Source organism: Momordica charantia (assembly GCF_013281855.1).
Source record: "Momordica charantia cultivar OHB3-1 chromosome 4 unlocalized genomic scaffold, Mcharantia_2.0 BLBB01000004.1, whole genome shotgun sequence".
NCBI classification, from domain to species: domain Eukaryota; kingdom Viridiplantae; phylum Streptophyta; class Magnoliopsida; order Cucurbitales; family Cucurbitaceae; genus Momordica; species Momordica charantia.
Window position 1 is genome coordinate 8,817,064 of NW_028275162.1, and position 16,676 is coordinate 8,833,739.

Here is a 16,676-nt window from a genome sequence, read left to right on the forward strand (position 1 = left end):
TTCAACCGGAACGATATTACCGTGTAGCAATATAAATCTTGGCTCGTGACAAAAGTGGTCTTTTCCCGATCTGGTAATTGCATCTTGATTTGATTATACCTGGAGTAGGCATTCATGAAACTCAATCTTTCATGTCCAGCGGTAGCATCAACCAGTTGATCTATTCGGGGCAAGAGAAAAGAATCCTTTGGACAGGCCTTATTTATGTATGTGAAGTCGATGCACATTCTCCATTTTCCATTTAGCTTCTTCACCAGCACCACGTTGGATACTAGGGATAATTCACTTCTCGAATGAAGCCTGCTTTCAGTAGCTCTTCCTCTATCGATTCTTGACATGTCCTCATGTGCCATGCGAACACGTTGACGTTGCTTCTGAGGAAATTTATAAGGCTCTTTCTTTCCTCATTCCCCAATTTGATTATGATGTTGACTCGTCGATCCTTGGCTGTCAGAGGGATAGATTCTATCTCCTTGACTGATTCTACCCTATCGGGGGTGGTCGGATTTAGTCGATGACCAGGGCTCGGACTTGCCTCCCCCAAGTGGTCGGCAACCTCGTTTAGGCTCCTCTTTTCAAAACGTTGCTGACTTCCACCAGGGCTTGTGTCGATTTCCTCCATTATACTTGCCTCGGATCTGGGCCTCGGCTAGGCTTGCTCGGACTGTATCGTCCCCACAGATGGCGCCAATTGTTGATGCGTATAATATGCTCTCCTGGTTCCTTCTGTGGCTCGCACCAAACTCGATTATCAGGTAATCGAAGACCTGAAAAATCGAACACAGCTAGACCGGTGCTACTCTTGTCACATGGGCACCGATACCTAAGTTAGTAAGGAGAGTAGTTGAGCAATGGAACTCAAGTGTAGAATTCGGCTTACCTTAGGGTTAGGCAGCATGATCGATTTATAGTCGCTTGAAAGGTTTCCAGAACCTTCTAAATGAGCCCTAGATGATTGTTGTGAAGGCCCAATGATTTGTAGACCACAGAAGAGAGAGAATGTCGGGCTCGACACCGAGCATGGGTATTTGATCGGTTGGCATAGGAACTGGGCGGAAAAGATCGGGTTGCGTCTTGACTCGAAGACTAAGACAAGAAGCCGGAGCCGAGGCAAGTCGGCTTTCAAAAATTGGTCGGCCCTTTCGTTATGGGTCGGCTCCCTTCGTCGATGATCTCGGGCTTCTACCTCACGGTCCAACCTTTCGTCTGGCTTGGATCGTTTTTGCTCCCTATAACAAGAAAAAAGTGAACTGTTTAGTGTTCTTTTTCCTTTTTTTTTCCTAATTTACAAAAACGAACAATAAAAGTGATTGACGAATATGTAAATTTGTTTTATGATTGGAATGAGGGATATATATATTTATATTATTTATGCTGGAAAATTAATATATATATTTTATTTCGTTCTATGAGTGACAAGCCACAACTCAACTTGTTAAATTACCTATTTCCGACAAAAAAATTGTGACTTCGAATTCCCACCTCCATATATTGTATTAAAAAAAGAATAAGTTTACATTACCATCATTCCCACCATTCAAATTTATTAATCAATTAATAACTTAATAGTAACTCATTTTTCCTAGTAACAAGTTATTTTTAACCATTTATTTTTTTGTCGGAATTATTTAATTAAACAATAAATAAATAAAATTTGTAATGGAGAATTTTCTAAAAAACGTTGATTGGGACCAATTGGTTAAAGATATGCCTAGTAGGAAAGTCACATGAGAAAAAAAGAACTATAATTTACTATTTATCTCACTAAAGTGTTTTTTTTTTTTATTTTTTTAATTTCTTTTCTCACTAAAGTTAAGATAAGCCCCAAATAGTTATTTTTGGGTGGAAACAAGCCCCACGTTGATTGGACAGGCAACCAACCAAGCCAGAAGGAACACCATATTAAACAACTCACAAAAATAATTCCATTCCCGAACCTCATCTCTTCCTCCAACTCCAACCACAAAAAAGAGTTGCACAAATGGAACAAAAAGCCATCAATTCCTCCTCCGCCGACGACCAAGAACAGCAACACTTTGCTTACGCTGCTCATTTGGTTACCTTATCAGTTTTTCCCTTCACTCTCCAAGCCGCCTTGGAGCTCGGAGTCTTCAAGATCCTGGCGAAGGCCAGCCCCGGGGCCGAGCTCTCCGCGGCCGAGATAGCAGCAAAGATAACGGCGACGAACCGGAATGCGGCGTCGATGGTCGATCGGATGCTGAGGCTTCTGGCCACGCACTCGGTGGTCGGATGCTCCACAGCGGAGGATGAAGGTGGGAATGTGAAGAGACTCTATAGCCTCACGCCGGTTTCTAAGTATTTCGTTCGTAATGAAGATGGTGTGTCGTTGGGCCCCATGATATCGTTGATTCAAGATCAAGTGTTTCTTGATAGCTGGTTTGCATCTTCCCATTCTTTCCATTTCCAGTTTCATTTTTTATGGTTAAGAGTATTGATGTTTGACTTTAATTCTTTATCCTGATCTAAAAGTTTATTGGACAATTATGTCCAGGTGGTTAGATTTTATTATAGATTAAATTTATAATAAATCAATTAACTTAAAACTAAGTTTTTGGGTTGATTGCTCATAGGTTAAAAGTATCAAATTAAATTTAGGTAACCTATTAACTTTAAGTTTTTTTTGGTAGGTTAGTGATTTTAACAGAATTTGTGTCTAATTGAGATACCTAATGTCAGTGCAAATTTAGTAGGGTAAATAAACAATAATATTACATCATCTTTTTGTTAACACAATTTGAAAATGTTTTTTATATACGGAAGGACATAATGGAGAATTTTTTATATATATATATGAAGGATAAAATTGAGAATTATAAATATTAAGTACCTGTTGGAGCTCGAAATCGCTGAGCTCGGATAAGTCTTAGATCAGACTATTCAGGATGAACTACGGCCAACGGTCCAACACCTTCCCCGAACCCTCTTGAGACCTGTAAAACAAAGTTAGCACTCCGATGAGCAAGTCAATTCTAGTTCGAGCTAACTTGCCGAGTCTATCTAGGATTGCGTACCTTGCATTTAAGGCTAAGGTTTCTATTTATAGAAACTGGGCCCGACAGGAACTCCGACACACCCTAAAAATACGACGTGTTGTCGGGTTCGGAAGAAACACGTTTACAGACTCCGTTGAAGGTCGGCTCGTCCTTTCAGCTCGGTCCATGACCGCCGACCTAAAAAATCTTAGGAAAAATTCTAATTTCATCCACACGTCAATTCGGCTTACCTCTCTGATCGTGACACGTGGCAGGTCCAAATTCGCCTCCAACATTGGTCCCCACTTCGGCGTGACGTAGGTCGGCCCGGCGAAGTAGTTCGAGCTAAGCGAAGGTGGCCGAATCCACGCGTCTGTGGGTGATGTCACTGATGTCGTCAGCCCTAGTTCCTGCCTCGAGAACTCAAACGTCGCCACGGGGATCGCCTGGCGTGGACAAATCTTGTCCGTTGATCTCTCTTTTCGATCGTACGGCCCTTGTGCTTCCGGGCTGTCCTATAAAAGACGAAAGTTTTTCATCTTTCACTTTTCACTTTTCACTTTTTCACTCTCGAGTTTTCGTGTACCTCGACCGTTTCCAAGTCAGGTACTCTCTCCTTCTTTCTTTAGGTGGCTCTCTAGATTCCTTCTTTAGGTCTGACGATGAGTAGCTTGTCTAGGGATTGGTCGTCTGGGTCGTCTGGTTCCTCTAGTTCAGACGACGTTTTAGGGGATCCGGCCTTAGCTTCTAGGTTAGGGAACCCTCGTGTCGAGGATAGCTCGGCAAACCCCAATATAGCCTCCACCTCGAAAAGCCCTAACCCTGGTCCGGTAGTTAAGCTTCCCCCTTCGACTTGCTCGGTAGGTAGGTTAGCCAAGCTCCACAAAACCTACTCGATCCCCGACTCCATAGAGCTTAGGGTACCTAACATCGGGGAACACCTCGGCGACCCTCCTCCGGGCTTCGTCAGTTTCTATCCCCAGATGTTCAATAAGGGGGTTAGGCTTCCACTTCATCCCTTTATTCAATGATTCCTTAGCGCCGTTAATCTCGCTCCAGCTCAGCTCTCCCCTAATGGGTGGTCTACCGTACTCGGAGCCTACGTTCTGTGGTGGGTCCTCCGAGACGAGGATGAGGACCGGCTCACGGTAGACCAGCTCTTAGCGACCGACACCGTCAAAGCCTCCAACGAGGGAGAGGGTCGGTACTACCTCTCAGCTCGGCGAAACGTAGGTCAGCTGATTAGGAACCCCTCCTGTAATAAAAATTGGAATGAGTGTTGGTTCCTTGTCTCTGGCGAGTGGCTTCTGAGGGACGGAGGGGTGAGCCGACCTGCCAAGTCCCAGTCGAGTTCGGAGACGTAGGTGAGTGTCTTAGGTATGATCTAGGTTGTCTCTTCTTTTCATGTCTTTGCTTCTGACAAGGTTTCATGGTGCAGCCCTGCCATCCCCGTTTCGAGGATCGACAACAAGTCTTGGGAGATCATCAGGCGAGCCCAAGGTCGGAGCCTAAAGTACGCGCTGTGGGGTGAAGCACTCGTCTTGAACTCCCACCTTTTCTCTAGCGGTCTCAGTTCTCACGACCAACCGGACGAGTTCAAGAAGCTCCCCAAACCTCGGCAACACAGCTCACAGAAGCGGAAAGCCCCTGAAGGTAACTTTTTCCCAAAACTTTTAGCTCGTTCATCACTAACCTTGTCACTTTTTTGCTCGTTAGTTTACTGATCTCATCCCTTTTTCAGAGATGGCCTCAAAATTCCTCGCACGAAGCGACAACGAGCTTCGGCCCCGTCTATTCCTCCAGCAACTCCTTAGGCTCGACATCGTAAGAGCAGTGTCGACGTCCCGGCCCCTGGGATGGCGAATTTGGCCAAACTTCAGGCCCTTCAGGCTCAGCCTCTGCAGACCGTCGTTGGTGGCGAGGAGTCGGCTACTCCACTGCTGCGAAGGAAGAGAGTGAGGGAGACACTTCCCTTCGAAGATGTTAACTCTAGATCTCCATCTCCCCCCATCATGGTCGACTCGGAGGACGGTTCTCATCAGGGCCGGCGGCAGTACAACGAGCTTCGTCTGCCATTCAAGCTCGCCTTCTCTCTCCTCAGCATCCACGAGGCAGCAACGAAGGTCAGATCCTCCAGCTCCCGCCGTGTAGAGCGAGCTGTTCAGGCGCCCGAGAACCCTGTGCAGGTAGTGAGAAAGACCATAGCTCTTGCTGCAGAGGTAAGCTCGTGCCTACTCTTCATTTCCTTCCCCTTCTTCTTCTTTTTTTTTATATCTCTTTTGATCTGACCCCGAGCTTTTGCAGCTGCACTACCATGCCTGCCTCTCAGCATCAATGATGAGCTTGGAGCTCGGAGGGCGGGACTTGAATGAGGAGGAGACGTACGCCTCCTACGAGCGGCGGATCGCCGAGCTCTTGGCCGAGGTTGGCCAGGCTCAAGCTGAGAAAGAAGCTGAGGCCGACAGGTCGAAGGCCCTATAGCCCAAGCTCGTACTGACCTGAAGAATGCCAGACAACGAGCTGAGATTGCTGAGAAAGGCTGGAACGAGGCTCGGCAGAATTTGGCGAGTTGGGCCTACTTGGAGAAGAAGGTCAAAGAATTCCCCGAGTTCGATGGCCTGGCCCGTGATCTAGCGGACAGGGGCTTCTACTACGCCGTCAACAAGGTCGACGCCGTTTGTCCGAAGGAGGCCGTTGCTGCCATCGAGCAAGAGTACGAGTCCATCTGGGCCGACCGACCTTCTGACATCGGTAAATAGGCCGAGGCTACTGAGGTCGCTGCGGTTGTTGACGCCAACGCAGACACTAGCAGTCTTGCCGACCCTCCGCAAGAGTATATCGTCTCCTTCTTCTGTCGCTTCTTTTCTTTATTTTTATTAATTGAAACATTGTATTGAGCCGAGGTATATATACCTCGGCTCCTCATCAAGCTTTTTTCCTTTTAATGAAACGCGACTTTATTCAAACCTGAGTTACTCTTTCCGATGTTCCCATACTTAGAAAAATTTAAAGAGAAAATTTACTTAGATTTCAGCTTTAGTTCTGGTCTCGTTATCTGAGTTTTTTCAAGTCTTTTCAAGTCTTGATAATTTCTTTCTACACAACGACTTACGAGCCGAGCAGTTCAGCTCGGTGGTGTGTTCAATCGAAAGCACTTGGGGTAACGAGGTTCCTACGAGCTAACCATTGCTTTCAACATTTGTAGAAATATAACTTGTTATAGGTCGTTTAGCATAGGTTAGCATAGGTCATACCACGTAGTCTTCCTCGGCCCCCATTTGACATAGCTCGACAGTAGCAGACGACACTAACGAATAAAGTCAAATTTTGCGCAAGTCATTGGAGATCGGCTTTCATTAACGGGAGAAATTTTACACGTCGGATTACATACATTTCATTGATAATAAACTCACAAATGTTCGGCGTTTCATGGGTGAGGGAGTTGCCTCCCATTGAAGTCGGACAGCAGATACACTCCAAGGTGGAGTATCTTCAAGACTCTGTACGGACCTTCCCAGTTCGATTGGAGTGCTCCGATATGCTGTGTCACCTTCTTGAGGACGAGGTCGCCAAGTTGGAACGTTCTGAGTTTCACTCTAGCGTTGTAGTACCTAGCCATACGGTTCTGATATTCTGCTAGTCTGAGCTGGGAGTGAGATCGTTTCTCCTCGAGTAGGTCAAGATTCACGAGGAGAGCTTTGTTGTTGGTTCGTTCGTCGAAATTCTAAACTCGGGGCGTCGGCATGCCGATCTCCACAGGAATGACGGCTTCCGACCCGAAAGCTAAGCCGTACGGCGTCTCGCCAGTAGATCGGCGGGGTGTAGTTTGGTAGGATCACAACACCTCCGGTAGCTCTTCTACCCATCGACCTTTCAGAGATTCTAGCCTTGTCTTCAGACCCCGCTTGATGATCTTGTTGACATTTCAACCAGCCCGTTGGACTGTTGATGGGCCAGAGAAGAGACGAGCTGAGGTGGCGTATGTCGAGTTGTTGACAGAACTGATTAAACCGGGCACTGTTGAACTGTTTTCCATTGTCGGTGATGATGGCGCTCGGTATACCGAACCGACATATTACGCTCTTCCATACGAAATCGACGACCTTCCCCTCGGAAATAGACACCAGAGGTTCCGTCTCCACCCACTTGGTGAAGTAATCTACAGCTAATATGGCAATCTTCAACTGTCGCTTCCCCGTCGGTAGTGGGCCGATCAGATCTATCCCCCACTGAGCGAAAGGCCAAAGGCTTGAGATCGGCGTCAGCATCTCCGGGGGTTGTCTCGAGATGCTCGGGAAGCATTGGCATTTGTCGTATGTCTTGGCGAACTCCTTAGTGTCGCGTTCAATCGTCGGCCAATAGTACCCCTGGTGGACGATCTTGGCGGCCATGGACCGAGCTCCTTCGTGGTTTTCGCAAACTCCTTCGTGGATCTCACGTATGACATACCTCGCCTCCTCTGGGCCGAGGCACCATAGTAATGGTAGGGAATATCCCTTCTTAAAGAGCTTGCCTTATTGCATCAAGTAGTGAGCAGCTTGACGTCGGAGCTTCCTGGCCTGGCTCGGATTAGCAGGGGCTGAGGCACTGACTAGGAAGTCTTTAATCGGGCCCATCCACGTGAGCCGAGCTGACTGGACCTCCATTACTTCAAGCTGGTCGATAGATGACTCGGCGAGTATTTCAACAGGAACTATTCTCAGCAGGTCGGTCTCGTAAGCTGAGGCTAGGCGGGCCAGTGCGCCAGCGTTGGAGTTTTCGGACCTCGGAACCTGTCAGATCACATAGTCCTCGAACTGGGCGAGGAGCCCTCTGGCTTTGGCCAGATACCTCTCTATACGTGCATCCTTCACTTGGTACTCCTCGGTAACTTGATTGACGATCAGCTGGGAATCACTGAGAATCAAGAGTCGCTTCACACCCATTCCTCTGGCGACCTTCAGTCCATTTATCAACGCCTCGTACTCGGCTTCGTTGTTGGAAGCTCGGAAACTGAACCGGAGCGTGTACTCGAACCGAAGACCACCGGGGCCGAGGAGTAGCATGCCTGCCCCACAACCCTTCTCATTGGACGAACCATCCACGTAGTGTGTCCACTGGTCACGGACATTGCTCCCTTGCCTTGGTGGGGTCAGCTCGGCACAAGGTCCAGGGCTGCCTGACCTTTCAACACTGTTATGGGCTCGAAGGCGATGTCATGTTCACTGAGCTCCAAGGCCCACTTCATTAGTCGACCCGACGTTTCGGGCTTGTAGAATATCTGCCTTAAGGGGAAGTTCGTCGGAACGATTATCTTGTGCGCCTGGAAGTATGGTCGTAGCCGGCGCGCCGAGGTTACCAAGGCTAGAACCAGCTTCTCAACACAGGGGTAACGGGCCTCGGCCTCGGTCAATGATTTGATTGTGTAGTAAACAGGGCTCTGTCGTCCCTCTGCCTTCCTAATAAGTACTGAGCTCACCGCATTTTCAGACACGGCCAAGTACAAATAAAGAACGTCGCCAGGCATGGGCTTGGACAACAACAGAGCCGAGCTGAGGTACCGCTTCAACTGCTGGAGTGCTGCTTCGCAATCGTCGGTCCATTCGAACCGACCCTTTTTCCTTAACGTTTGGAAGAAATTGTGGCACTTGTCAGTGGAGCGAGATACGAAGCGATTCAAGGCCGCCAAACGACCATTCAACCTTTGCAGCTGCTTAATATTCCTCGGTGCTTCCATCTCGAGGAATGCTCTTATCTTGTCCGGATTCGCCTCAATTTCGCATTCGTGGACCATAAACCCAAGGAACTTTCCCGACGAGACCCCAAAGGCGCACTTGCTCGGGTTGAGCTTCATCTGATACTTCCGAAGTACGCTGAAAGCCTCTGCCAGGTTGGCCAAATGGAAACTTGTCTGCTTGCTTTTCACCAACATGTCGTCCACATACACCTCCATGTTACGCCTGATTTGTCTGTCGAACATCATGTTCAGCATCCGCTGGTAGGTCGCCCCAACGTTCTTCAGGCCGAAAGACATGACGTTGTAACAATACAGCCCTTGGTCGGTAACAAAGGCGGTGTGTTCTTGGTCGGACGCATGCATCCGAATCTGATTGTACCTGGAGTAAGCATCCATGAAGGAGAGTAGCTCATGCCCTGTCGTTGCATCGACGAGCTGATCTATTCGAGGTATGGGAAAATTGTCTTTCGGACACGCCTTATTGAGGCTCGTAAAGTCAATACAGACACGCCACTTGCCGTTAGACTTTTTAACTAAAATGACATTAGACAACCACGCAGGGTAGTGAACTTCTCTTATGAAATTAGCTCGTAGCAACTGCTCGATTTCTTTACAAATTACATTACTTCGCTCGGCGTCGACAGACCGACGCTTTTGCCTCACAGGCCTACAGCTAGGATCTACATTAAGCCTATGCACCATTATACTTGGGTCTATGCCTGGCATGTCGTCATGGGACTATGCGAACACGTCGGAATTCGCGTTCAGAAAGTCAATGAGTTGTCCCTTCACCTCGGCTCCCAGTTTGCTACCGACACTGACCTGCTTATCTGGCCCCGACAAGGGGACAAGTTCTAGTTCCTCAACTGAGGTGCCTCAGTTGGGCTCAGCTTTGTCGGCGCACGGTAGCGCGGCTGTTTCTGGCTCCATGATTGCCGCGCAGGTGTTGGTCCCCTTCATCGCAGCCGTGTAACATTCTCTCGACGGTTTTTGCTTTCCTCGAACTGTGGCGACTCCAGCCGAGGTCGGATACTTCAACACTTGATGGTAAGTAGACGGGACCATATTGAGGTCGTGAATCAGGGGTCGGCCAAGTATGGCGTTGTACGCCGAGCTTCGGTCTATCACAACAAACTCTGCGACCTTGGTCATCTGCTGATCTCCTTCGTCGACAGTGACAAGGAGTGAGATACATCTTTCCGCGCTAACCATCTCCCCGGCAAAGCCGACCAAAGGCGTCGGGCTACGCTTCAAATGTCTCATCTCCCATCCTAGGGCGGTGTAGGTCAAGAAGGACAGTATATTGGCCGACGCTCCGCCATCAACAAGCACTCTTCTGACCTTCACGTGGTCTATTAGTGGGGCGATCACCAGGACGTCGTTATGAGGCAGATGCACTCCCTCACTGTCCTGTTCATCAAACAAGATCGGCATCACGGGCTCCTTGGGGTACGAGGTACAGACCTCGTGTGCTGCCTCCCGAGCCAGAGCTTTTCTCTTCTGCCCTGACTGTCCCCCACTTGGGCCCACATGGATGGTACTTATTACTGCGGGATGACCTTCCTTCAGGTCCTCTACTTGCTCCTTTAAGTGAAAGCAACGAGAAGTGTCATGGCCGTGATCCTTGTGGAATCTGCAGTAGAGTCGCTTGTCTCGCTTCCCCGAAGATCGGCGGAGCTTTTCTGAGGCTGCGAACAGCGCCTCCAGGTCGGTATCTTCAGTTGCTGCGTAGATCTCCGCGATTGAGGCATTCAGCGGGGTGAACCTATCAAACTTCGGCCCCCGACGGTCTGAAGGGGTTCTCTTACCACGGTGTTTTCGGTTCTTGTTGTCGTCGGCCCGTCGAGACAAGCTCCTATCATCAGCACGTTGCTTCTTTGGAGGAGGGGACTTCTGGTCCCGATCTTTACTGCGGCTGCTCCGCCTGGCTTTGTTGGCCTTCCACAACTCCAGGCCATCAATGTACTGCCGAGCTCGGGCGAGTATTTCGTTCAGTGAGGTCGGCGGACGACTTCTGAACTCGATCGTGAGGTTCCTGCCATTTAACCCTATTATGAAATACATCATGGCGATGTCGTCGGTGCAACTTACCACCTTGACATGCTAATCCATGAACCGAGCGATGTACTCCGTCAGGGACTCATTGTCCCGTTGCTTCAATGTTCCGAGGTGAGAGGGCGGTAACTTCAGCAACTGCCGAGCCGAAAACTGGTTGATGAACAACCTCATCAACTGTTGATAACTGTCGATGGACCAGGCCTTCAACTGTCGGTACCACAACCTTGCCGAGCCTTCCAAGGCTATCTGAAATGCTCGGCACTTCATGGCGCCACTCGCGGCCAGGAAATCCATCTTCCCTTCAAACACCTCCACGTAAGAGATCGGATCTCCAGACCCGTCGTAGGAGCTCATGACCAGGGCTTTGAACCTCAGTGGGATAGGTGCGTCCAAGATTGCTTGGGAGAAAGGCTGCTCCTCTTGCTCGGCCACGGGATGCGGATCTACAGGCCTGTACTACCGCTTGAGATTTTCTATCTCCTTCTGAAATTGGTCTCGGAGGAGGTCCACTTTGGACTGAAACGAATGATCACCCTTGGAGGACCTCTCCCGATTGTCGACCTCGGGCTTCCCTCCTTGTTGTCGGTCCAGTACTCCCGATCTTTAGGCGCCACCCCTCGTCGCCTTGGTGGCCCTTCACCTCAGCCCTGTCAGGCGTTGTAGCTATCAAATGATTGTCCTACTGAAGGTGGCTACGTACCTGCGCTCCCAGGGCACCGCCTATCTCCGCCCGTTGTGGCCTTCGAGAGGGTACCCTAGCTCGGGCCTCCCTACGAGGTCGAAAATGATATTCCGTTCTTTGGGTTGGATGCACCGGGCCTTTTCCTCGAATGGGATCCCTGGAGACGGAGGAGTCGGACATCTCGTTGCCTCTTTCGACCACTTCGAGCCTCACCTTGACTTCCGTAAGCTCAGCGATCACGTCAGTTACCATGACGGGGTCCACACCCGCGTCAGCACTCGCTCTGGAGCGCGCACCTGTGTTCCCCCAGCCGCGGAGACGAGGTGCGCGGGGCGGCAAGCCGTTCCTCTGAAGCTGTAGGGGCGGAAACTGATCTGAGATAAGATGGAAGTCCAGGACTGCTACGAGATCGGATGTGGCCGGCCGACCTCCATTTTTCTTGACCACCCCCGCCTGGGGTCATCATTCGATGACAGGAGTTCCGGCCACCTGGGAGTACGTGAGTTGAGGATGGGCACGGGAAGTGGCAGCATCCCTCCTCGAGAAGCGGATTGGTGAAAGTTGGGATCGTGACTGCTGGGTGCGGGTTTGGGCCATTGGCTCAGATTGCAAAAGGTGAGACTGACTTCTAGATGTGTCTTTCCCACAGACGGCGCCAGATGTTGGAGCTCGAAATCGCTGAGCTTGGATAAGTCTTAGATCGGACTATTCAGAATGAACTACGGCCAACGGTCCAACACCTTCCTCGAACCCTCTTGAGACTTGTAAAATAAAGTTAGCACTCCGACGAGCAAGTCAATTCTAGTCCGAGCTAACTTGCCAAGTCTATCTAGGATTGCGTACCTTGCATTTAAGGCTAAGGTTTCTATTTATAGAAACTGGGCCCGACAGGAACTCTGACACACCCTAAAAATACGGCGTGTTGTTGGGTTCGGAAGAAACACGTTTACGGATTCCGTTGAAGGTCCGCTCGTCTTTTCAGCTCGGTCCATGACCGCTGACCTAAACAATCTTAGGGAATATTCTAATTTCATCCACACGTCAATTCGACTTACCTCTCTGATCGTGACACGTGGCAGGTCCAAATTCGCCTCCAACAGACCCAATCGAGAATTTCCTAAAAAATCAGGGTCATTTGATATATTTAACCTAATATTAATATAAACTTTGAAACCGAATCCTAATCTCTAAGGCACCGTTTGACAGCCATTTTATTTTGTGCTTTCTGTTTTAAAAAATTATTATTGATTTCTAACCATTTTTTTTGGTCTGGTTTTCTCTTTATTCAGGAGCATACACTTGAATTCTAGCCCAATTTCAAAAACAAAAATAGATTTTTAAAATTTAATTTTATTAGTTTTAAAAATTTGGCTGAAATTTTACTAACTAGGATAACAAAAGAAGAGACACATAGATGAAAGTAGTATTTTTAAGCTTAATTTTGAAAAATATAAAACTAAAAAACAAAATTATTTAACGAAAAAAATATGAAATCAGAATCAAAATTTGCAGGAGTTGAAGAATGCAGTTATTGAAGGAGGAGTCGCTTTCAATAGGGCTCATGGTGGAGTACATGCCTTTGAGTACCCTGACTTTGATACAAGATTTAACAAAGTTTTCAACACTGCAATGCTGAATGAAACCACAATGGGCATTAAGAAGATTGTTGAGTCCTACAAAGGCTTTGCAAATCTCAAACAACTAGTTGATGTTGGTGGTGGCCTAGGGGTCACTCTCCAAATCATCACTTCTAAATACCCTTCGATAGAAGGCATCAACTTCATCCGTGATGCCCCGGCCTATCCTGGTACATAGTTTTCAAAAGTTTTAGTTTTAGTTTTAATTTGATCCTTACAGGTTTTTGAAAAGTTTTGTTATTGTTTTTTTCTATGTTGATATTAATAGTTTAAAGATGTCTTTGTCAGTAGTAGGGGTGTAAGTAATTGAGGTGAACTGAATCGAGCCAAGTTTGTTTGATTCACTTGATTTTTACAGGTGTGGTTCGGTTGTCTATTTTAACCTAATCGGATTAGAAGGTAGGCTGACGAAAAATCGAACTGGTTCGGTTCGGTATTAGTTTATTTCTCTACAAAACTAAACTGATTAAATCTTGTCCTTTTTCCCTCCAAACTCGAACCAATTTACACTCTTAGGCATTAGTGAGGAGTAATAGATATCTAACCTGGTAACTTATTTGTAGACGCAACTAATGAAATTCATGATATATCGAGTTAGGTTAGTTGGAAGAACATGAATTTTGGTAGAGGTTCAATATTTTGATGGAAAATTAGAAAGGGGTGTTGGGTAAATCATGTTTTGGATAGGTAAATTTGAAAGTTTAAAATTGTTATAAATCTCAAGGTAAATTGAATAAAGCAATAATTTGAGATAATGTTTGTAGGCGTAGAACATGTAGGAGGAGACATGTTTGAGAGCGTTCCAAGGGGAGGGCTATTTTCTTGAAGGTTAGATTTATCGGTCTTAATTAATTTTGTCTTTTAGAAACATAATTATATGATAAATATTTACCATCCATCAAAAATGTTCTTCATATTGTATAGAATTAAGGAAAAAAATATTTCTTGTTTGGTTAAATAAATTATTATAATCCTAAATAACTACTAAGCTTATTTGTTCTTATTTTAGAACAAGTAAAAACTAAAGTTGGTAGGAGATTTGAACTTACAACCTTATGATTGGAGATAGGTGTTAATATGGTCGAGCTAAGTTCATGTTGGCACAAATTTTATGTTTTAAAAAAATTTGTATTCTCAACTCAAATAAAATTAATTCTAACTTTAAATTCAAAGTGTGTTTGAGAATGATGGTAGAAGGGGTCATTTTGAAAAAGATATTTAAGAATAATTGATTTTTCAAAATCATCAGGAAAGTGATACTTTAGAAATCAATTTTAAATCATTTTATATTTTTCTAAAATCAATTTTTTAATTTATCAAACATGATAAATAGAACTAGTAACTAAATCGAAGTAGTCTTGTAATCAGACTAATATGTATTTTCGTGAATGGGCTTAAGTGTTTATGTAACTTTATTGGTTGGAATTTGTGTGATTTATTGATTAATATGTAATGTTTTCAATCTATTTTGGAAGAAGTATTAACTTTACCATATCATAAATTTTTTGTTTCCTTTAAATTGTTAGAGTGGATCCTCCATGATTGGAGTGACGAGCACTGCGTGAAGTTGTTGAAGAATTGTTATGCTGCGATTCCAAGTGATGGAAAGATAATTGTTGTAGAGGCAGTATTGCCAATGATGGTTGAGACCACGAGTGCAGTGAAGTCCATCACCGAAGTCGATGTGCTTATGATGACTCAAAATCCAGGGGGGAAAGAGCGAACTCGAGATGAATTCAAAGCCCTTGCAACTGCAGCTGGGTTTAAATACATCAAGTTTGAATGTTTTGTATGTAATCTTTGGCTCATGGAGTTCTTAAAATGAAATTTTAGGCTCTGTTTGGTAACGTTACTGTTCCTATTTCTTGTTTCTATTTCTTCATATTTAATGAAGAAAAAAATGAGTTGCATGGCTCCAACATTCATGAATTCAATTGCAAGTATGATAAAACAATCTTTTTTATTAATGTTTTGGAACAGATTGGAAATGGGAACAAGAAAGAATAAACTTGTTTTGGTTGTTTCGGAAACTTCTATACAACTGTGAGAGTGTTCTAAAAAAAAAGAAAGAAACAAGAAATAAAGTGAGTAGCAAAATCCTTAGGAAATGAAAAACAAGAAATGTAAACATTACCAAATGGGCCCATAGTTTTTCAATTTTTTTTCCAAAACCTCGAATGAAACTTTAGTTTAATCTTAAAAAAAAGAAAGAAACAAGAAATAAAGTGAGTAGCAAAATCCTTAGGAAATGAAAAACAAGAAATGTAAACATTACCAAATGGGCCCATAGTTTTTCAATTTTTTTTCCAAAACCTCGAATGAAACTTTAGTTTAATCTTATTTTGCTACGAGAACCTTTCATGTCTATTCTATTTTATTCTCAAACTTAAAAAAGAAAAATCGAATTCTTAAACTTTGCAAAAAGAAAAAAAAAAGTGATTGATTTAGGTAAGTTGTGAATATGACAAAGTCCTACTAGCGTATTACAGAGAAGGTAGAATCTTACCTTTCCTCTCACCTGCTTCTCTAAGTTTTGTTAAATGCTTCCATGCACCCATTGTAAAACTCAAATGTTTCAAGCAACTTGCACAAAAGTTTCGATATTTTAGCAATGTCTTTGCTAAAACGATGATAAAAACCAGCCTGCTCCAAAAAACTTCTAACTCCCTTTACTAAAGAAGGTGGTGGAAGCCTAGCAATTAGTTCAATTTTGACCTTATATACTTGTGTGCCTTTACTTGACATGCGGTAGCTGAAACAATTTCTTTCTATACTTAATGATACTTCTCCCAGTTTAAGATTAAGTTAGTCTTTTCACAATGGTCTAACACTTTCATCCATAAAGACCCCCAGGTCTACTTCACCATGTTTGAAAAAATCACCATCATACATCTTTGAAAAGGTGGTAGGTGCATTACAGTAACTGAATTATATCCTTCTAATAGAAAAAACTCTATAGGGGCATGTTGTTACGTCCACACAACCGTGTTGGATACAAGTGCAAGTATATACGATATCTGTCGATTGTAGTACGAAACGAGGTCGAATCCACAGGGACTTAAGAAAATATTGTAAACTGTGCTTGAAGATACCAAAGTACAAAAATAATAAAATATAAATGATTGTGTTGACAACAAAAGAAAAATATTATAAACAAATCCATAAACGATCTCAACAATGAACACACTTTAAACTGTTGACAACAAAAAGAAGTTACAACACAGAATAGCGAAAATGCGGGTTAAACAGATATGGAAAAGCGGGGGAGACATAACATGCTTTCACGCACCCCCAACCTACACTCTAGCACGAATTCAGTTGTTAATGCTAAACTTGACATGGTTACCTTTCGAGACACCCAAAAATGAATACCCACAACTCCTGTTGCTAAATATTCAAGCAATAAATGCAAGTTCTAAGCATGATTAGGGGACCTCATTCCTGAGCATCCACGACCCTACTAGAAAAAAGTAGCTAATCACAAATAGAGCAAATCAGCAACCAATAAGCCCTCCTGGGTCATACAGACGCTAGCATACAAAACAGAGATGCCAACAATGTTTAGTAAGGATTAAGAAGAATACGCACAG

General features: G+C 45.1%; 1 protein-coding gene across 1 annotated transcript; it reads left to right on the top strand.

Moving 5' to 3' along the window:
* The first annotated feature begins 2,404 nt into the window (after positions 1-2,404).
* LOC111013391 (cathecol O-methyltransferase 1) lies at positions 2,405-15,074 on the top strand. Its single transcript, XM_088122678.1, is given in 7 exon segments — positions 2,405-4,357; positions 4,432-4,646; positions 4,735-5,212; positions 12,962-13,256; positions 13,851-13,895; positions 13,898-13,914; positions 14,615-15,074. Coding segments are annotated over 5 exon segments (1,017 nt in total). The 5' UTR covers positions 2,405-4,357; positions 4,432-4,646; positions 4,735-4,849; the 3' UTR covers positions 14,912-15,074.
* Positions 15,075-16,676: the final 1,602 nt, after the last annotated feature.